At 52.5% G+C, this 23,017-nt stretch overlaps 1 protein-coding gene across 1 annotated transcript; it reads left to right on the forward strand.

Annotated features, from left to right (window-relative positions):
• The first annotated feature begins 1,165 nt into the window (after positions 1-1,165).
• LOC127586595 (pentraxin-related protein PTX3-like) lies at positions 1,166-20,926 on the forward strand. Its single transcript, XM_052044689.1, has 3 exons — positions 1,166-1,387; positions 3,140-3,532; positions 19,772-20,926. The coding sequence occupies exons 1-3, from the start codon at positions 1,285-1,287 to the stop codon at positions 20,338-20,340; spliced, it is 1,065 nt and encodes a 354-aa protein (XP_051900649.1). The 5' UTR covers positions 1,166-1,284; the 3' UTR covers positions 20,341-20,926.
• The last annotated feature ends 2,091 nt before the right edge of the window (positions 20,927-23,017 follow it).

The following is a 23,017-nucleotide window of genomic DNA, read 5'->3' on the forward strand; positions in this document are numbered from 1 at the left end:
CCCCCCCTCTCTCTCTCTCCCCCCCCTCTCTCCCTCTCCCCCCCCTCTCTCTTCCCCCCCTCTCTCCCTTCCCAGGCCTGTGTTATTTTGCCTTCTCTGCTGTGGGATGAGGGGGGGACGAGAGGGCAGGAGATGCGAACGTTTCTTTCATTCACTGGGGGGGGGGGGGGCGTCACTGACTGTCCCTAAACAAGGCGCAGGGACAAGATGGGGAATTAAGAGCTGACCCTCCCAACACCTGACAGAGGTCCCCACACACTCAAACCTCCCAAACCGCAGTACGGTTGGAGCAAGTACAGAGGCAGCGTTAGGGGAGAAGGCAGCAGGGGTCAGAGAATGAAGAACGCCGGCGAATCCCCGGGGATTAACCGGGAGGGTCAACAAAGCAACTGGAAAGTGGCAGGTAGTGCAAGCGGGATTCAAACGGATCAATGGAGAGTGTGAAAGAGGAACTGAATCAGTTCTAATAAAGTGTCACAGACCACAGAGGCTGTGATAGTGTCACAGTGAGGGGTGTGGGGTGTGTCAGTGTCACGGCGAGGGGTGAGGGGTGTGTCAGTGTCACGGTGAGGGGTGTGGGGTGTGTCAGTGTCACGGTGAGGGGTGAGGGGTGTGTCAGTGTCACGGTGAGGGGTGTGGGGTGTGTCAGTGTTACGGTGAGGGGTGTGGGGTGTGTCAGTGTCACGGTGAGGGGTGAGGGGTGTGTCAGTGATACAGTGGGGGGTGTGGGGTGTGTCAGTGTCACAGTGAGGGGTGTGTCAGTGTCACAGTGAGGGGTGTGGGGTGTGTCAGTGTCACGGTGAGGGGTGTGGGGTGTGTCAGTATTACAGTGAGGGGTGTGGGGTGTGTCAGTGTCACGGTGAGGGGTGTGGGGTGTGTCAGTATTACAGTGAGGGGTGTGGGGTGTGTCAGTGTTACGGTGAGGGGTGTGTGGTCTGGGAAAGTGTTGGGAAGTTGATATGTTGAGCGATCAGTGGGATGTGTTGATGACATCCACCGGGACTGTTCCGAGCTGCCTGTCCCACTGAGGGAGAACCACAGCCACACATAGTGTTGTCTTTGTGTTACAACCACAGGATTCCTCAGCCAGAACCACCCCCCTCCCTGCAGCCCCAGCGTGGGAACACAGAATGGGTTTGTGTTCCATTGGTCTGGACTCACGCTGACAGCGAGTGCTGTGGAAAGTGTTGACCGGTGGAGCAGGCAGCCTGCGCTCCGTCCCGTCACTGGGAAGGTATCTCTCCTCGTTGGCCCTGGGATCGCCCGGAGGGAAGTCCATCCGCAATGGCTGCCCTCTGCAGCCTCCTCTTCGTCCTCTCCTCCTCCCTCTGGGTTACCAGCTCCCTCTCTTACCTCGACACGCTGGGAGACGACAGCGAGGATGAAAGTAAGGTTTGCGCCCCCCCACCTCCCCTCCCTCACTGGGTCCTGGGGGGTGGGGGGTGAGGCGGTCAGACGCCAGGGAGTGTGTGCCGCGGTCCGCTGGCGTGGGCCGCTGCGGGGGTGCGTCCCTGCCACTGGAAGAGGCGCGGGGGAGGGGGAGGAGGAGTGTCGGGAGGTGGGACGGCTTGGCGGGGCGCTGGCACCAGGCTCGGCGGGGCGCTGGCACCAGGCTCGGCAGCGGGGGCTCGGGATTCGGGCGGGGACGGGGATGGGAACAGGTTGGGGGCTGTTGGCGACTGACTGCTGGAGGGCGGGGTTAGGGTGGTTTCCAACACCTCAGGAGGCTGCGGCCTGTGACCCATTTCCCAGGTCCCACCACCCCAGTCACCAGGGGTGACCAGCTCTCTCCTCGTCCCGGCCACAGGGTCCACTGCACAATCCGGACCACGACCCCTGTGGCAACCAAGGGGTTAAGTCATGGGATTGGCTTCCTGAGCTCTGGACCATCGATCCAAGGACTCGAGTCCGAATCTGACAGCAGAGAAACTGAACTCTAACTGAATGAGTTTGGAATTGCGGGTGATGGGGAAGGGACAATCTCCGTCGGAATAACAGGGGAACACCTGGGTTGTTATTTAAAAAATATCCCCATCGCCTTCCTGGAGGAACCTGTCCCGGTCCAGTCTCTGTGTGACTCCAGGGGCTTCACAGTTCAGAGGTAATTCGGGATGGGCAATAAATTCAGGCCCAGTGGCGCAGCGGGTAGTGCCGCTGCCTCCCAGCCCCAGAGACCCGGGTTCGATCCCGACCTCCAGCGCTGTGTGTGTGTGTGTGTGTGTGTGTGTGTGTGTGTGTGTGTGTGTGTGTGTGTGTATCTGTCTGTCTGTGTGTATATCTGTGGTCTGTGTGCGTGCGTGTGCGTGTGTGTGTGTGCGTGTGTGTGTGTGTATCTGTCTGTCTGTGTGTATATCTGTGGTCTGTGTGCGTGCGTGTGCGTGTGTGTGTGTGCGTGTGCGTGTGTGTATCTGTCTGTCTGTGTGTATATCTGTGGTCTGTGTGCGTGCGTGTGTGTGTGTGTGTGTGTGTGTGTGTGTGTGTGTGTGTGTGTGTGTGTGTGTGTGTGTGTGTGTGTGTGTGTGTGTGAAGTTTGCACGTTCTCCCTGTGACCGCGTGGGTTTCCCCCGGGTGCTCCGGTTCCCTCCCACATCCCAACCACGTGCAGGGTCGGTGGGTTAATTGTCCCCCCAGTGTGTGGGTGAGGGGTAGAGTCTGGGGCGGGGGGAGTTGATGGGGATGTGAGGAGAGTGAAGTGGCAGCGGTGTCAGTGGGTGGTTGACGGTCGGCACGGACTCGATGGGCCGAAGGGCCTGTTTCTCTGCTGTATCTCTCTGCACATCGCCAGTGATGTCCTTTCCCCAGGGAGGAAGGGCTTAACTCAATGACCCTCACTTGGGACATCCTCAGAGGGGCAAAGGCAGTGTCCCCTCAGCCCCAGGGTTATCTAACACCCTGTAGGGTCCCACACCCCAGCCTCTGCATTAAAGGCAATCTGTTGGTAAGTTTAATACCCCTGGGAAAGACTCTACAGTTTGTCCAAAGAAGTTGGAGGGAGTCCCATTATACTGAAGGATAATTTATGTTGAACTCATGGTTTTCTTGTGAATGTCTGTGCCTCTGTTTCTGCCGCAAGTTTTTCATTGCGCCTGTGTACTTGTGTGTGCGACAATGAACTTGACTTTGTCTGCCGCTCCCACAGGTGGGACGTGCCGTTGCGGCAGGGAGCTCTCTCGCTGGGACAAGGTCTTTGTGATGCTGGAGGACTCTCAGATGCGGCAGAGCATGCTGCTGTCGACCGTGCGGGACACTCTGCCCGGCCTGGTGGGGGCACTGCGGGCGGAGGTCCGCCAGGCCGCGCAGCTGGGGCGCGAGTGGCCGGAGCTGCTGAGGCTGGCGCGGGGCCTGGACCACAGGCTGAGGGCGGTGGAGGGCAGGCTGGAGAGGGCGGCCTCCCCAGGGTCGGCCCCGGGTCCTGAGGTCGAGCCGGGCGGCTGCCCGGGCCTGGGGGAGGAGCCGCGGCAGGACAAGGCCGGGCTCGGGGCCCCCAAGCCTCAGGTTGCTATGGAGACGCCGGATGAGGATCTTCCCGCAGGTAAGAACACGCCGAGGCCAATTACGGAAAAATAACGGAAATAAAACGCCGGGAATCCCAAATAAATACAGAAAAACACAGCAGGTCAGACAGCATCTGCATCTATGGAGAGAAAAGGAGAGACTGAGTTAATATTGCAGGTGGAAGGCACTGGCTGGTTCTATCACGAACAGGAATGGCGGGTTATCTGAGGTTGTTGAATTCGGAATTGTGCCTCAATGGTTCAGCGGAAGGCACATTGTTATAGAGTTATGTGCTTGAGGAGGACACAACAACACTTAAAAGACATTTCGATAGGAAAGGTTTAGAGGGATATGGGCTAAACGCAGGCAAATGGGACTAGATTAGATGAGCATCTTGGTCGGCACGGACGGGTTGGGCCGAAGGGCCTGTTTCCGTGTTGTTTTTACTCTGTGACTCCATGATTTGTGGATGTTCACTCCAAGGTCCCTCTGTTTCTTCGCACAGCTCACTACCCTGCCATTCCCTCGCCTCCTTACACCCCCTCCCCCAAATATATTACCTCACAATACTCTGAACCAAGCTCCATTAGCCAGTTCTCTGCCCCATCTCTGGCTCCCTACAGCCGACAGCGTTCCTCTTCACCAGCAACTACAGGACTTTCTATCATTAGCCAACTTTTTAAAATTATTCCCTCAACATTTAAGTCCAAATTATTAATTTATATTTCAAAAAGTGAGGACCAAGTACTGAGGGAGAGCAGGACATGCACAGTGGGGATCCTCGATGACAGACGCCGCCTTCTTCAGGCAGCGCCTCCTGTAGACGCTGTCAGTGGTGGGAAGGATGGACTGGAAGGGATGAATGGCCTTGATGATATCCCCCTGTTGGTGATCCCCATTGAATCTGCTGCCTCTGCCCTCAAACAGGGTCCCAACCTGAGAACACGCAGTGTCCGGGAAGTTTGTTTGCCAGAGTCATAGAACATGGAACAGGCTCTACGGCCCACAATGTTGTGCCGAACCAATTAAGTTAATGTCGTTTAATTAAACTAATCCCCTCTGCCTGCACATGATCCGTATCACTCCATTCTCTGCACATTCATGTCCCTAGCTAAGAGCCTCTTAAACCCCTCTATCGTGTCTGCCTCCACCCCCACCCCTGACAGCGCATTCCAGGCACCCACCGCTCCCTGTGTTACAAAACTTGCCCCGCACACCTCCTTTGAAGTTACCCCCTCTCATCTTAAATGCATTAGGCATTTTGACCCTGGGAAAGAGATACCGGCTGTCTACCCTATCTACGCCTCTCGTAATCCGACAAACTTCTATCAGGTCTCCCCTCAGCCTCCGCCACTCCTGAGAAAACAATTAGTCTGTTCATCATTTACTTTCTCTCGCAGAGAGAACTGTGACCAAAGGCAACCAAAAGCTGTCTGGTGTCACAGTGACGGATCACACACGCACGCCGCTGCCTCTCCGTGCTGACCCAGTGAGGTCAGAGATCGGTTGTGCTCTGTGTTATGTCAGCGGACACCTCCCCCCTGCTTTATCCCTCTGCCCTGTCACCCCTGGCCTGCGATCACTGAGGGAGACGCTGACTGTTGTAGGCAGCGAACAGGACTATTAAGAATTGCAGTGGGACCTTGATCGGTTGGGTAAGTGGGCTGAGGGATGGCAAAAAGGAGTTTAATTCAGACGAGTGCGCAGTGTTATATCTGGAAGGACAACTCAAGGTAGGACGTTCACAGTGGATACTGTTGTAAACAGAGGGACTTTGGAGTACAGGTGCATAGTTCTCTCAGAGTGGAGTCACAGGTGGACAGGGTGGTGAAGAAGGTGTCTGGCACACTGGCCTTCGTCAGTCAGGGCACTGAGTACAGAAGTTGGGAGGTTAGGTTGCAATTGTACATGACATTGGTGAGGCCGTATTGTGTTCAGTTTTGGTCACCCTGTTACAGGAAGGATGTGATTAAACTGGAAAGAATACAAAAAAGATTTACAAGGATGCTGCCAGGACTCGAGGGGCTGAGTTATAGGGAGAGGTTGGCCAGGCTGGGTCTTTACTCCTTCGAGCGTAGGAGACTGAGCAGTGATCTCATGGAGGTATATAAAATCATAGATAGGGTGAGCGGTCTTTTTTTCCAGGGTTGGGCAATCAGAAACTAGAAGACACAGTTTTAAGGTTCGAGGTGAAAGGTTTAATAAGGACCTGAGGGGCAACTTTTTTCACACAGCAGGTGGTAAATACATGGAACCGGCTCCCAGAGGAAGTGGGTGAGGCAGGTACCTCAGATACATTGAAGAAGTTTGTGGACAGGTAGATGGATGACAAGAGTTTAGAGAGATAAGGGCCAAATGCTGGGGAATGGGATTAGCTTGGTCGGCATGGACACGATAGGCTGAAGGGCCTTTTACCATCCTGCACAGCTTTATGATCCCACGAACCTTACGAACGGGAAACAGGATGGCTTCTACCTCACTGTTCTAAGATTCTTGAACAGACGAAAACATGAACTCTTGATCTACCTCGTCGTGGCCCTTGCACCTTATTGTCTGCCTGCACTGCACCTTCTCTGCAACACTATATTCTGCATTCTCTTTTCCTTTTCACTACCTCGATGTACTTATGTACGAGAATGATCTTTCTGCACGGCACGCAGACAAAAGCTTCTCACTGTGTCTCGGTACATGTGACAATAATAAACCAATTACCAATTGCACACACTGCCAGCTAGCCCAGATTTTCACAGTGAGAGGCGTCTCCAACAAGGAGGGAGAGGGAGACGGGCAGTGTGGGAAAGTGTACGCTCCTTCAGAAACTGATGATATCAGAAGCAGTGGAAGGGGGTCTGGAGAAATGAACCGTTCCCTCAAATAAAAGCCCATCAGGGATATTGAGTGTCACAATGTATTCTCGACCCATTCGTACTTCCCACAGAATTCAGTGTTATGATAGCAAAGTGGCCAAACCAAAATCTCTGGGGCAGTTGGCTTTGCAAACCATGACAGGGGTTCAACACAAATTAAACTGGAGGCGGTTATTGTACTTGACGTGGCTGCCTCGGGGAGGTTCTTTTCCACTGCTCTGGTCCTGCAGGTCTGGGCTTTCAGAGGGTTGCAGGCACAGAGGCCAATGGGAATCCACAGGCAGAAAATGCTGGACATGCTCAGGTCAGGCAGCATCCACGGAGAGAGGAACCGTTTCAGGGTGAAGAGCCTGTGTCAGAACTCTGTAGTCGTCCTGCAATAAAGATGAGAGCAAGAGGGAGGGAGGGTTCGGAGAGGGAGGGACAGAATCTGCACAAAACACACACACACACACACACACACACACACACACACAGATATGCACACACACACAGATACACACACACAAACACACACACGGATACAAACACAAACATACACACACAAATACACACAGATACACACAAACACACACACGGATACAAACACAAACATACACACACAGATACACACACAAACATACGCACACAAACACACACACACACACACACACACACACACACACAGGTACGCGCACACACACACACACACATACACATAGATATATACATTATACTGTGTACACCACTCACTGTGCCTGTGTGTGTGTACACCACTCACTCTCCGCCTGTGTAGCTGTGTATCCTCCAGGTGTTTGACTTCACAGTGAGCAGAAGCACAGCCGGCAGTGTGTTTGGTGCTCACCTGGGGAATGCCAGTGTGTGATCTAACCCCGGTGTGGGGGACCGACGGTGGAGAAGGTGTCCGTGCGTTGAGAGCCCTCAGTGTACGTCAGGCTGTGAGTGTCTCCAAACGCCGGGCTTCAACTCTGTCATGGAGATGATACATGGAACAGCACAGGCTGGGTCAGTGTGCGAGGGGCGAGTACGTTGCTGGCGACGGGGGAATGGAACTCATTAATGTCTGTATCAGACACTGTGGGCTCAATGCCCTCTTAGTGTGTGTGGGGCATTTAGGACAGGCGGTTGTGTGTGAATTAAACACTCAGACCGTCACTTTAACTGCTCTCCACTGCAATCTCCTTCTCTTCATATCTGAAGACCGCTGCGTTCCAATCAGGTGACCCTGACCTTTACAAGAAATCGAGATACGACCTCCGTAAAGCTAGCAGAGATGCCAAGAGACAATACCGGTTCAACGTAGAGTCCCAGACCAGCCGTCAGTTATGGCAGGGCTTACACGCTATAACGGGCTACAAGACGAAGTCAGGCAGCATAGTCAACAACAGCGCGTCCCTTCCTGATGAGCTTAACGCATTCCATGCGCGTTTTGAAGAAGGGGAGTGGATGGTCACCACCCACCCTGGCAGCCTCCAATGCAACTGAACCCGTGATCACTGTCCAGGACGTAAGATCAGTCTTCCGGAGAGTGAACCCGAGGAAAGCATCTGGCCCAGATGGTGTCCCTGGCCGTGTGCTCAGATCTCGTGCTGATCAGCTGGCGGGGGTATTTGCAGACATATTTAACCTCTCCCTACTTCAATCTGAGGTCCCCACCTGCTTTAAGAAGAGCACTATCATCCTGGTACCTAAGAAAAGCAAGGTAACGTGCCTTAATGACTACCAACCAGTGCCTCTGACATCCACCACCATGAAGTGCTTCGAGAGGCTGGTCATGGCACCCATCAACTCCAGCCTCCCAGACAACCTCAACCCACTGCAATTCGCCTATCGCCAAAAACAGGTCTACAGCAGACGCCATCTCCCTGGCCCTACACTCAGCTCTGGAGCATCTGGACAGTAAAGACACTTATGTTAGACTATTGTTTATTGACTACAGCTCTGCCTTCAATACAATAATCCCAAGCAAACACGTCACCAAACTCCGAGACCTGGGACTCAACACCTCCCTCTGTAACTGGATCCTTGAGTTTCTGACCAACAGACTGCAATCAGTGAGGATAGGCAGCAATACCTCCGGCACGATTATTCTCAACACTGGTGCCCCACAAGGCTGCGTCCTCAGCCCTCTACTCTACTCCCTATACTCTCACGACCATGTGGCCAGATTCTGCTCTAACTCCATCTACAAGTTTGCAGATGATACCACCATTGTAGGCCGTATCTCAAATAACGATGAGTCGGAGTACAGGAAGGAGATAGAGAGATTAGTGACATGGTGTCATGACAACAACCTTTCCCTCAATGTCAGCAAAACAAAAGAGCTGGTCATTGACTTCAGGAAAGGGGACAGTGTACATACACCTGTCTACATCAATGGTGCTGAGGTCGAGAGGGTTGAGAGCTTCAGGTTCCTAGGGGTGAACATCACCAACAGCCTGTCCTGGTCCAATCACGTGGACACCACGGCCAAGAAAGCTCACCAGCGCCGCTACTTCCTCAGGAGGCTAAAGAAATTTGGCACGTCCACTTTGACACTCACCAACTTTTATCGATGCACCATAGAAAGCATCCTATCTGGATGTATCACAGCTTGGTACGGCAACTGCTCTGCCTGGGACCACAAGAAACTGCAGGGAGTTGTGGACACAGCCCAGCGCCTCACAGAAACCAGCCTCCCCTCCGTGGACTCTGTCTATACCTCTTGGTGAAGCAGCTAGCACAATCAAAGACCCCACCCACCCGGGTCATTCTCTCTTCTCCCTTCCATCAGGCAGAAGATACAGGAGCCTGAGGGCACGTACCACCAGACTCAAGGACAGCTTCTACCCCACGGTGATAAGACTATTGAATGGTTCCCTTATACGATGAGATGGACTCTGACCTCACAATCTACCTTATCATGGCCTTGCACCTTATTGTCTACCTGCAATGCACTTTCTCTGTAACTGTGACACTTTACTCTGCATTCTGTATTGTTTTACCCTGTGCTACCTCACTGCACTGTGTAATGAATTAACCCGTACGATCGGTATGCAAGGCAAGTCTTTCACTGTACCTCGGTACGTGTAACAATAATAAACCAATTCCAATTCCAATTTTTCCGATGTTGGCGGATTCAACCAGTGACGGACGTTTCCCCAGCAACTCCCCTCCCCACTGTCCCCACCCCACCTGAGGCTCTGGGGTCTGGTTAGAGAAGACTTTCCCTACGTTGATGGTCAGACGGGGCGCTCTGCAGTGTGGAGACTTGGAGAGCCAGATTGGAGCCCTCCCACCGTCTATCCGGTCGTTGGCTCCATGTCCTGAGACGGTGACGTTGATTGTGAGTGGGAGGTGGATTGGTCGCCAAACCCAGGAATTTCCCTGGATCCAGTCAGTAACTTGAATCTGCACCCTGTGATCAGTGTGTCAACAGCTACTCTCTGTCACAGGTTCTTTGACGGTCTGTTTCCAATTCCCTCGCACGTCTCTGAAGCCGAACCCGACTGTTTGTGAGCACCACATCTCATTCATCTTCTTCGGATCTCCAGGTCGTCTCCAGTCTCAGCTTCTGCCATGTCTTCGCCACTACTCCGCCTGACCCCTGGTTGGTCCCCATCAACCACCCCGACCTCTGGCTGTTCGCCCGCTGCAGCTCAGACCCACACTGGTTCCCCGTGCAGTCAACACTGCCCGGTCCGTCCCCGGATCGTCACCTCCTTCCATCCAGTCCGTCTTCACCGTGCGGTGCTTCAGGAAGGCTGACGGTATCGTCAGGGATACCTGCCCCCCTGGCCATTCCTTGTTCTCTCTCCTACCTTCTGGGAGAGGACACAGGAGCTCGAAAGTCCCGACATCCAGACTCAAGAACAGCTTCTTCCCCACTGCTGTCAGACTCCTGAACCAGTCACCTCTCTCACATCCCCTTCCTGGTGGTGCTGCCACGTCCTCGGACTCTTCACTCTGCCTCTTCCGTTATTGTCACTTTAGCATTTCTTTTTGCACCACCTCAGTGTGCACCACCTCAGTTTGCACCACCTCAGTTTGCACTACCTCAGTTTGCACCACCTCAGTGTGCACCACCTCAGTGTGCACTACCTCAGTTTGCACCACCTCAGTGTGCACCACCTCAGTGTGCACTGCCTCAGTTTGCACTACCTCAGTGTGCACTAGTGTGCACTGCCTCAGTTTGCACCACCTCAGTGTGCACCACCTCAGTGTACACTACCTCAGTGTGCACCACCTTAGTGTGCACTGCCTCAGACTGCACTACTGTCTCTGCACCATTCTGCTGTTTTGTGCTCGTCGCTGTATTTATTGCTGCGTTCATTATTACCCTGCACACTGTTCACTCTGTGAGCTTCAGGCCAGCAAGGAATCTCATTGCACCCTGGTGTACACGACAATAAACTGATCTGATCTCGTCTCGCAGAGCCCCGATGTGGAGTTCTGCTCCTGTTTCCAAGCTGCTCCCTCCTGTCTGACCTCCTCTCCCACATCCCTCCTGTTCTCACTGAGGGACACTCCCTGGATTTTAAGCAGGCGAGGCCTTGAGCTGTGGAACCCTTGTCTTTCCTTAGGCCCAAGCGTTTGGTAACTTACTCCTGTACGCCCTTGATAACCTCATTTAAATCTCCTGTGAAGTTCCTTAGGATATCTCACTCATTAAACGGTGCTACATCGCTACCTAATACACAGACGTCCTCAACAGATGAAGTCCATGCTTGTCTGTAGCAGGACCTGGGTAACATTCAGGCATTGGACTGATAGAGCAACAAGGAACATTCATGTTATAACAACCGTCTCCAACAAGAGAAAGTCTAACCACTCACCACTGACATTCAATGGCATTCCCACCGCCCCGTCCCCCACCATCTACATCCTGGGGGTCAGAAACTCAACCGGACCAGCCACAGGGAGCAGGTCAGAGGCTGGGGATCCTGCGGTGAGTGACTCACCTCCTGACGTCCCAAGGCCTCTCCCCCCACCTACAGGGCACAGGTCAGGAGTGTGACGGGACTCTCTCCACTGGCCTGGGCGAGTGTGGCTCTGACAACTCTCGAGAAGCTCGACACCATCCAGGGAAAAGCAGCCCATCCATCCACCCCCCCTAAACACTCCCTCCCTCCGCCACCGGCGCACGGTGTCTGCACCGTCTACAGAACGCACCGCGGTTATTCACCCAGGCTACTCCCACAGCACCTCCCAAACCCGCCACCCCTCCCACAGTGCAGAGCTCCCTCAGTACTGCCCTCCCGTGTGTGTAGGTGTGTTGTGTCTGTGTATATCTCTACTAAGGGTGACACATGGTGCAGCGGGTACAGCCGCTGCCTCACAGCCCCAGGGACCTGGTTCGATCCCGACCTCTGGCACTGTGTATGCGTGTGTGTGCGTGTCTATGTGCGTGTGTGTGTGGAGTTTGCACGGTCTCCCTGTGACCACGTGGGTTTCCCCCCGGGTGCTCCGGTTCCCTCCCACATTCCAACGTGTGGGGTCGGTGGGTTAACTGGCCGCTGTAAATTGTCCCCCTAGTGTGTGGGTGAGGGCTAGAATCTGGAGGCAGTTGACGGGAATGTGGGGAGAATACATTGGGATCGGTGTGAATGGGTAGTTGAACAGGGTACAGGGCTACAGGGAAACGTAAAGGGAGAACAGGACTGATGGGTTTGCTCTTCTGGCTACGATGTGCTGAATGGACTCCTGGGTTGTGAAAAGCCTTGTCACCGTGCTGTTGTGGGATCTTGCTGTCACCAAATCACCCGTGGCCTTTCCCACATCACAGCTTTGGAAGAACTTTGCTATTCTAAGGATGGTAAAGGTGCTATCAAAATGCAAGTTCGTTCACTGCTCTGCTCTGGAGATGTGCAGATGTGAACCATCTCCCTTCAGACCCCTCCTTCCCTGTTTATTTTGTGCTTTCAATAACCTCCCACTGAAGGAGCTAGCTTTAGCCAAAATCTTGCTCCAATTATAACTGGCCCTCTCCCATGCAGTGGAGCTGGTGGTGAGAAGCGGGGTGCGTCTCTTGAGAGAGAGCGTGTTTGTTTTTCTTTGCTGTGAACACTCACACCAGCAGAGCCTTGCGATGATTGAAACCAGATGTACTTAAGGCCCTGGAACAAGAGGCAAAGGAAGCATCCAGCCTTTGATCAGTAGGAAAGAACTGCTTGCTAAGTACGCCCTGACCCTACTGTGGATGAAGCCCTCCTGCATAAAACTCTTCTGGAGGGCTGGAGATGGGACACTGATTAAACTTCAAAGCTTCCCTCTGGGAGACTTAATACAAGATCGTTATCTCCTTCCCGTTGATAGAGACAGGGAGGAGGGGGCTGAGGAGGCAAGTTCACCAGGGGCATTGAAAGAGGAGGTAGATCAGGGAATTGAGGATGAATTGGGACAGGCACGGAGGAGATCAGGCCTGGGGCAGATCAACCTTGGAATGGCGGGGCAGGCTTGAAGCGCCGCCTCAAGAAGGCAGCATCTGTCACCAAGGATCCCCACCATCTGGGCCATGCCATCTTCTGGCAGCTACCGTCGGGCAGGCGGTCCAGAAGCCTGAAGTCCCACACCACCAGGTTCAGGAACAGTTACTTCCCTTCAACCATTCAGTTCTTGAACCGTCCTGCACACCCCTAACCCTCCCTCAGCAACGGGACACTACGGACCACCTCTCGCACTGCCGCAGACTTGTCTCTGATTGTGGGGTTTTATTTGCTCCAACGTCTTGTTTTGCACAGTCTCAGGAACAGCTTCTCCCCCTCCACCATCAGATTCTCAACCGTCCATGAACCCAAGAACACTATTGGTGTTGGTTTATTATTGTCACTTGTACCGAGGTGAAAAGCTTGTCTTATAGACCGATCGTACAGGTCAATTCATTACACAGAGCAGTAATGTCTTGTGGCCTGTTCTGGTATGTACTTTGTTATCCCTTTTCTTTTGCACTATTTATTATTTACGTGTTCTGTAATTTATAGTAATTTTGTCTCCTTGCACTGTACTGCTGCTGCAAAACTACACATTTCACGGCATATAAGAAACCACGGCATATAGCACTGCACAATACAGGCCCTTCGGCCCACAATGTTGTGCTGACCTTTAAACCTCGCCGAAGACTATCTAACCCCTTCATCCCACATATCCTATTTTAAATTCCTCCATATGCTTATCTAACAATCTCTTGAATTTGACCAATGTACCTGCCTCCACCACCACCCCAGGCAGCACATTCCATGCACCAACCACTCTCTGGGTAAAAAAAACTCCCTCTGATATCTCCCTTGAACTTCCCACCCATTACTTTAAAGCCATGCCCTCTTGTATTGAGCATTGGTGCCCTGGGAAAGAGGCGCTGGCTGTCCACTCTATCTATTCCTCTCAATATTTTGTTCACCTCTATCATGTCTCCCCTCATCCTCCATCTCTCCAAAGAGTAAAGCCCTAGCTCCCTCAGTCTCTCCTCATAATCCATACTCTCCAAACCAGGCAGCGTCCTGGTAAATCTCCTCTGCACCCTTTCCAATGCTTCCACATCCTTCCTATAATGAGGCGACCAGAACTGGACACAGTAAGTGTGGTCTAACCAGAGTTTTATAGAGCTGCATCATTACCTCGCGGCTCTTAAACTCGATCCCTCGACTTATGAAAGCTAACATGCCATAAGCTTTCTTAACTACCCTATCCACCTGTGAGGCAACTTTCAGTGATCTGTGGATTTGGAGACCCAGATCCCTCCGCTCCTCCACACTCCCCAGAACCCTGCCACTATCATGACTGTGATAATAAATCGGATTCTTATTCTAACTTTTCCATCCGTGTCATTCTGTGTGCTGTCTGTACCTACCTGCCTGTGATGCTGCTGCAAGCAGGTTTCTCACTGTATCTGTCCCTCACCGCACTTGTGCACACGGCGATAAACTCGACTGGACTGGACAAGTGGCCCCTTCCTTCTCTTTTCTTGGTGCTTTAGTGTGACACCTTGTGTCCCCTTACAATGTAGATGAGACCATTCAGCCCGTGAAGTTTATCCCAGCCCTCAGGACACTTACAGGCTCTCCCCAGGTTAGGAATGTCCAACTTATGGACACCCCCTGCATACAGACAAGCTCCCATAGCATTACTAAATTCAAAAGCCCGACGTATGTACAATGTTCATCTGTACAAACAGCAGAACTAGTTTCTGGTCTCTCTCCACTTTTACCTTTATCAGTCTTATGTGCCTTTGATGCCACTCGTTACAATACTGTGGGGGTACGGTGACCACATCGAGTGATTGTTGTGTCTTTTCTGAGTGGTATAGGAGATACGACATTAAGCTGGAAAGGGCTCAGGGAAGATTTACGAGAATGTTGCCGGGACTTGAGGGCCTGAGTTATCGGGAGAGGCTGGGCAGGCTGGGACTTTATTCCTTGGAGTGCAGGAGACTGAGGGCTGACCTTATAAAATCATGAGAGGCACAGATAAAGGGTGGATGCACACAGTCCTTTCTCCAGGGAGAAGGAATCAAAAACGAGAGGTCATAGGTTTAAGGTGAGAGGTGAGATTCAGAAGGGACTTGAGGGGCAACTTCTTCACACAGAGTGGGGCTTAAGAGGCTGTCAGATAGACACATGAATGTGCAGGGGGTGGAGGGATATGGACCCTGTGCAGGCAGAAGAGATTTAGTTTAATTCGGCATCGTGTTCAGCACAGACATTGTGGGCCGAAGGGCCTGTTCCTGTGCTGCAGTGTTCTGTGTTTGTCAAGTTTATTGTCAGGTGCACAAGTACAGTGAGGGTCAGGTACAGTGAAAAACTTGCTTGCAGCAGCATCACCGGCACGTAGGTACAGACAACACACAGAACATAAATTATACAGAAATTCTACAAGACAGGGAAGAAAACTGTGCAAAAACAAGATGTTGGTGCAAAAAGACCCCACAATCAGAGACAAGTCCACGGCAGTGCGAGAGGTGGTCCGTAGTGTCCCGTTGCTGAGGTAGGGTTAGGATTGTGCAGGTCGGTTCAAGAACCGAATGGTTGAAGGGAAGTCGCTGTTCCTGAACCTGGTGGTGTGGGACTTCAGGCTTCTGCACCTCCTGCCCGGTGGGAGCTGTGAGAAGTGACGGGGTTGGGAGCGGAGGGGGTGAAGAGTTGGCAGGGAACAGAGGGGCGGAGGGGAGAGGGCGAGGTGACGGGAAGGAAGGAGAGGCCAGGCAGTAGTGAGTGGTGGGAAAGGGGTGATGTGGAGCGGGGGGGGGGGGGGGGGGGGGTGGAGTGGAGGGAAGGGTGGGGGTGGGTGCTGGAATCTCACTGCAGGAGGAGCTGTGAAACTCAGAGCCCTGCAGTCCTGAGTCACAGAGCATGGAAAAAGGCCTTTCAGCCCAACTCGTCCGTGCTGACTGTGTTGCCCAGCGAGCTGGTCCCGTCTGCCCGCGTTTGGCCCGTAGCCCTATAAACCTCTCCTGTCCATGGACTTATCCAGATGGCTTTTAAATGTTGCTGATGTGCCCACCTCAGCCACTATTTCCGGCAGCTCATTCCAAATACGCACCACCCTTTGCGTGAAGAAGCTGCCCCTGTTAAATCTCTCACCTCTGATCTGAAACCTATGCCCTCTTGTTTTTAGCCCCCGGTCCCTGGTCTATGTCCTTCATAATCTATCGGGTCACCCCTCAATCTCCCACATTCCAGCAGGCTGCGGCACACCACTGGACGCAGGCCTCCAATCTCCTGACGTGACATTAAACTGTAAACGTGGTTGGCCTTTGAAGAGAGAAAGACCAGGCTCGAGAACAAAGGCACTCTGTATGGGGCTGCTGCTCAGCAACCCACAGACAGAGATAAAGACCAAGTGGTGTTTGTGTTTGAAGGTCAAACGGCTGTGTGCTTTCAGTCTCTGTCCAATCCTTTTAACCTCTGCCCTTATCGTGTTGTACTGGGACACAAAGAGTCACTGGAAGGCAGGCCAGCCCTGTAACAGGGAGTGCCTCTCAACAGGGGAACTTCAGAGGAACTTATAACGTTGTAGAATCGGACACACGGAAACAGGCCCACTGTCCGTGCCAACTGTTAAGTATCATGGAGCAAGGACGACAAGGGTGCAGTAGAACAAGCACCTTTACTGATTCATATTAATCCAACTGCAGAAACCGAGCAGCTGACGATCGGAGACCTGCGAGAAGGTCTGCAGAGACCTAAAAGCGCGCGAGTCCCCGAAGTCCCGCGCCAAAAGTGAAGTTGCGCGCGCCGGGGGTGTGGTCGGCCAGTGCGTGCACGCGTATAGGTCCGCGCGTGCGCCCTGCCACATACGCGCCGTCGATCCGCTGGACAATCGACCAACCGGCACGCGCACGGTGCCGCATTCTCCGTACGGTTTACCGACCATCGACCACCCATTTACACCGACCCCATTTTATTCTCCCCACATTCCCATCAACTCCCTCCCCCCCCAGATTCTACCCCTCACCCACACACTGGGGGGGGGGGGTCAATTAACCCACTGACCCCGCATGTCGTTGGGATGTGGGAGGGAACCGGAACACCCGGGGTCACAGGGAGAACGTGCAAACTCCACACACACACGCACGCACGCACGCAACACCGGAGGTCAGGATCGAACCCGGGTCTCTGGGGCTGGGAAGCAGTGGCTCTACCAGCTGCACCACTAAATTGTTACTGCGAATTACCCCTAGTGTAGGTGGACGGGAAGAGAGTGAGGGGAAGTTGACGGGCAGGTGGGAGAGAACAGATTCCAGGGAAATAAGTGGGGGAATGGGATTGATAGGAATACTGAGAGCCAGTATAGAATCGATCGGCCTATTTTTAAACAGTGACCCTTCCAGACCCTCCCCTCCACACCTTGTAGAGTGTTGTGTAAAGGTGAGTAATAACCACTTGTTGAACTGATGAACCTTCGTTGGGGGAAGGAGCTTCAGTGACGAGTTCTTCAGGGTGTGTCCCTCCAATATTCCCAGCCTCTTAACCTGCCACAGTTCCTCCTTTGCAAAACAGTGTGTTCTAGGCAGAGGATCACAGGGAAAGGTTGCTGATTAACACCCGCTCTGTATAACCTCCCCTGCACACAATACAGAGCATAAACAGAGGTGGTTTTGTATGTGACTACAGATCTGTGTCCTTGCATGAACTGTGTATGGACACACCTCTTGCAATTTTTTTTCCCTGTGATGTAAAGCTTTTGATTTTGTAAATAAAAGTTCTTGACAGCAATGTCCCTGCTTGCCCCTGTAACGATGTTCCCCCTTCAAGCAGTGGCCCAGTGCCAAAGCGCCCCTTTACTAGGTTGCTGCCTGGATTAGAGAGCACGTCTCATGAGGACAGGCTGAGCGAGCTGGGGCTTTTCTCTTTGGAGTGACGCAGGATGAGAGGCGAAGATTACGAGGGGCATAGATAGAGTGGACAGCCAGCACCTTTCCCCCAGGGAAGCAATGGCCAATACCGAGGACACCAGTTGAGGTCAGAGGAGAAAAGTTTAGGGGGAGGATGTCAGAGGTAGATGAGATGGACTCTTGACCTCACACTCTATCTCGTTATGACCCTGCACCTTATTGTCTACCTGCACTGCACTTCCCTGTAGCTGTGACACTTTACTCTGTATTCTGTTATTGCTTTTGCCCTGTACTACCCAGAGACTTTTTCCCAGGGTGACAATGGCTAACACGAGGGGACATAATTTTAAGGTGATTGGAGGAAGGTATAAGGGGGATGTCAGGGGTAAGCTTTTTTTAAACAGAGAGGGGGGTGCCCGGAACCCACTGCCGGGGGTGGTGGTAAGAGGCTGAAACAACAGGGACTGCTAAAAGACTCTTAGACAGGCACATGGATGTAAGAAAAATGGAGGGTTATAGGCTGTGTAGGAGGGAAGGGTTGGATTGATCGTGGAGTAGGTTTAGATAGGTCGGCACAACATCGTGGGCCGAAGGGCCTGTACTGTGCTGTACCGTTCTGTGTTAACAGGATGCCCCAATATCAAAATTCCCCTTTAGCAGAGTCCATCACAAATGTGCCCCTGAAAAACCGGTTCCAGTATCGGTGTCCCTTTAAAAAGTGCCCCAGGATGGAAGTGCCACCTTTACATCGAGTCCCAGTTCCCAATTACATCCTCAACAGGGGATCCCATGGACAACACGAGCCCTGCAAACACATCTCAGCATCAAAGAGCGCCCTTAACGCGGGACCTGCTTTCAAAGAACCCCTTTAATAAGGTCCCAGTACCAAAGTGCCTCCTTAACCGGAAGTCCCAGCAACAAAATTCCCCTTTAATAGGGTCCCATTACTAAAGAGCCTCTTTTACGGGATGCCGCTGTACCAAAATGCCCCTCTAACAGGGTCCTAGTGCTGTAGGTGCCCCTTTACAGGATCCATTACAAATGTGCCCCTGGAACAGAAATTCCACTCCAAAGCGTGTCCAGGTTCTCAAGCACGTCCTCAACATGGGATCCCATGGACAACTTGAGGCCTTCAAACCTCTCTCTGAATCTAAATGCTCACAACACGTGTCCCAGTATCAAAATGTCCCGTTCAGGGAGCACATTGGTACCAAAGTACACCCCATGGCGGGGTCTCAGTAACAAAGTGACCGCCTTTGAGAGGGAGAGCAGTACCAAGGTCACACCGAGAGACCCCAGCGCGAAAGCCCACCTTTGGAGAAAGTTGCGCTGGAAGCTGACGGAGACTTGAGTTGTAGAATCGGGTTGGGGGTGGGTGGGGGTGTGTGTAGGGCGAAGCAGCAAGGTGGTGGTGGTGGGAGGGGAGACTTAGCACCCTTCTCTTTGGCCAACAGCCACCGGTTAGAAAGACTCGTCCCTGTGCTCTATGGGGGTGCTGCAGCGAGATCACAGAACGTAGAACAGTGCAGCACAGGAGCAGGCCCTTCCACCCACAATGCTGTGCCGAACTAATTAAACATAGTTAAAAGCCGAACTGATCCCTTCTACCTGCACATGGTCCCTATCCCTCCACTGTCTGCACATTCACATGCCTATCTACGAGCCCCTTAAATGTCTCTATTGTATCTGCCTCCACCACCACCCCTGGTAGCCCGTTCCAGGCACCCACCGCTGTGTAAAAAAAACTCGCCCTGCACATCTGCTTTAAACTTACCCCCCTCACCTTAAATGCATGCCCTTTCGTATTAGACATTCGACGCTGGGAAAAAGATACCAGCTGTCTACTCTATCTACACCTCTCATAATTTTATAAACTTCTATCAGGTCTCCCCTCAGCCTCTGCCGCTCCAGAGAAAACAATCCAAGTTTGTCCGACCTCTCCTTGTATCTCATACCCTCTGATCCGGGCAGCATCCTGGTGAACACCTCTCCAAAACCTCCACATCCTTTTTGTAATGGGGCGACCAGAGCTGAATGCAGTAACCCTAATTCTCCTTTCTGCCCATCGTTTTTCTGCTATCCTTCACTGTTGTTTTGACAGGGTGCCAGAGGACGATGGCGCTGACCACGCTTCAACCTACGGCTTTTCCGGTGGATGGCCGCGACCTCCTCGCCTTCACCACCTGTCTTTGGGCAAAACTGAGCGGTGTGACGACGGGGAAAACGGTCCTCCTTACCTACTGCAGTGAAGGCGCCAGCACCCTGTTCCAGCTGTACCTCAGCCGAGGCCTGGCGTTCTTTGCAGTGGGTCCGGCGGAGGTGAAGGCCCGCGCGGGCCCCATCGGGAAGTGGGCGCACTACTGCGGGATCTGGGATGGGGCGACGGGGAACGCCACGCTGGTGGTGGACGGGAAAGCAGCCAGAAGCAGCCCGGCAACCGGGGCGCGCGCCATCCCCAGCGGAGGAGCCGTGCGGCTGGGCGGGGGCTGCCGAGTGAGCGCCGATCCTAGCCCCTTCGCCGGAAAGCTGGCTGGGTTCAACCTGTGGGACACGGCCGCCCCTGGGTGGGACGTTGTCCGCTTGCTGAGGAGTGGAGGGTGCCTGGTGGGGATGGGGGCCTCTCGGGTTAGACTCCACCCCACTAGACCACCATCCAGGCCCAGTGCTTGAGGGAGTTTTGTGTCACTACCACACATGAAGTGTACAAAGTACTATCTATGCTACTTACTGCCCTTTTTGCTTAAAGGAAAGACACAGCAGTTACTTCAAGGAAAAAGTAAAAAAAAATGTGCCTTATGGTTTTAATGATCCTGAATCTGGTCAAGGTGACCATTTTGAAAAGTGGTCAAGGCAGCCATTTTGTGACCTCTGCTCCACGTCCCTGGCTTATATCATGCTATGAACTTGTTAACTAATTAAACCAGTAATTAAAACACCTAACTAAACTAGTCCCTTCTGCCAACATATTCCTCCATTCTCTGCATATTCATGTGCCCATCTAAGAGTTTCTTAAATGGTTCTGTTGTGTTTGCCTCCCCCACCACCGCTGGCAGGGCACTCCAGGCGCCCACCACTCCCAGGGGTGGTAGTGGAGGCAAAAGGCTACGAGATGTTGTGCCCACTGGCGACTGCAGCCATTCTACGGGTTAGGATACGGCTTGACCAAACGTGGGCAGGGTGAGGAAGGGCCACTGTTTCCCCAAAGAAGAGAAGAATCCTAGTTGTGGTTGCCAGAAGTTATTTTATGCACCATCTACTAATTAACGATCATCAATGGGGGGGGGGGGGGGGGGAAAGAATGGGGCTTGAGAGAAAACAGCCATGACAGAATGGCGGAACAGCCTCGATGGGCCAAATGGCCTAATTCTGCTCCTGTATCTTGTGGTAATACACCATGCACAAAGTGAACTGCAGCTTAACTATGGAGATATTAAACTCTTGACGTAACAAAGGGTCCTGTCTATATCTCCTTTACATCCTCCTCGTGGCTCACACTGCCCCCGTGAATGGGTGTCCGTGGGCTCTTATTGTGAGGCTGCTACTAAATAAGCAGTATAGAGTAACACAGTAATGGAAACTCATCCATGCCAACCATGGCACCCACCGAGCTGCTCCCATTTGCCTGCATTTGGCCCACATCCCTCTGAACTCCTCCTGTGAAGGTTTCGATGTTGCACAGGTAGGTAGGGTGGTGAAGAAGGCACATGGAATTCAGCAGACCACTCGCTGGGGCAGGAAGGCACATGTTTTGTGGACATCCTAGCACAGATAGGACATGATTGTACTGGAGAGGGTGCAGGGGTACTTTCACCAGGTTGTTGCCCGGGATGGAACGTCTCACTTACAAGGAGAGACCGGACAGGTTGGGTCTGTTCTCCCTGGAGCGGAGGAGGCTGAGAGGGGAGCCCAACAGAGGTGTACAAAATTATGAGGGGCACAAAGTAGTTGGTAGGAAACTTTCCCCAAAGCTGGTGGGCCTATAAGCAGAGGGTAGAGATTTAAAGCAAGGAACAAAAGATTTAGAGGGGATACAAGGAAGAATATTTTCACCTGGTGGGGTGGGGGGGAGGCGGTGTTGGAATCTGGAACACACTGCCTGTGGGGGTGTCGGAGGCAGAGACTCTCGCAACATTTATGAAGTATCCGGACGAGCATTGAATCACCGAGGCAGAGAAGGCAGCGGACCAAGTGCTGGCAAATGGGATTAACTCCAAGGCGGAGTACAAAGTTAATGGCAGGATTCTGGGGAGTGTAGAGGAGCAGAGGGATCTGGGGGTTCATATCCACAGATCGCTGAAAGTTGCCTCACAGGTGGATAGGGTAGTTGAGAAAGCTTATGGGATGTTAGCTTTCATAAATCGAAGGATAAACTCTGGTTAGACCACAGTTGGAGTACTGTGTCCAGTTCTGGTCACCTCATTATAGGAAGGATGTGGAGGCATTGGAAAGGGTGCAGAGATTTACCAGGATGCTGCCTGGTTTGGAGAGTACGCATTATGAGGAGAGACTAAGGGAGCTAGGGCTTTACTCTTTGGAGAGGAGGATGAGGGGAGACATGATAGAGGTGTACAAAATATTAAGAGGAATAGATAGAGTGGACAGCCAGCACCTCTTTCCCAGGGCACCAATGCTCAATACAAGAGGGCATGGCTTTAAAGTAATGGGTGGGAAGTTCAAGGGAGATATCAGAGGGAGGTTTTTTTACCCAGTGAGTGGTTGGGGCATGGAATGTGCTGCCTGGGGTGGTGGTGGAGGCAGGTATGTTGGTCAAATTCAAGAGATTGCTAGATAAGCATACGGAGGAATTTAAAATAGAGGGATATGTGGGAGGAAGGGGTTAGTCTTAGGCGAGGTTTAAATGTCGGCACAACATTGTGGGCTGAAGAGCCTGTATTGTGCTGTACTGTTCTATGTTCTAATGTAAATGGGCATGATGGTCGGCATAGGCTTGATGGGCTGAAGGGCCTGTTTCTGTGCTGTACAACTCTGAAAAAGTTAAAAGGTTGGATAATATTACAATACAGAAAAAGGCCTGGCTTGTCCATGTGCCTTAAGTGCATCTGCGTTGCTGGTATTCCTGTGGGAGTGAGCTCCCCACTTCACTACGCTACAGGCAAAGATCTTTCTCCGGGACTGACTTTGGATTAACTGGTGATGATCCTGTAAGTGTGTGCCTGTATTCACACTGGATTATCCGCACCGGGAATTATCTTCCCCACCCCAAACCCTATTCAGAATTGTAAAGACTTCCACTGGGTCAGTAAACCAGGGAGACTCGACCTGGTCAACATTTCCGGACAGGTAGGAATCCAGCAGAAGTCAAACTCCTTCATGAACTCAGCCGGTC

This window comes from Pristis pectinata, chromosome 37, assembly GCF_009764475.1.
Source record: "Pristis pectinata isolate sPriPec2 chromosome 37, sPriPec2.1.pri, whole genome shotgun sequence".
NCBI classification, from domain to species: domain Eukaryota; kingdom Metazoa; phylum Chordata; class Chondrichthyes; order Rhinopristiformes; family Pristidae; genus Pristis; species Pristis pectinata.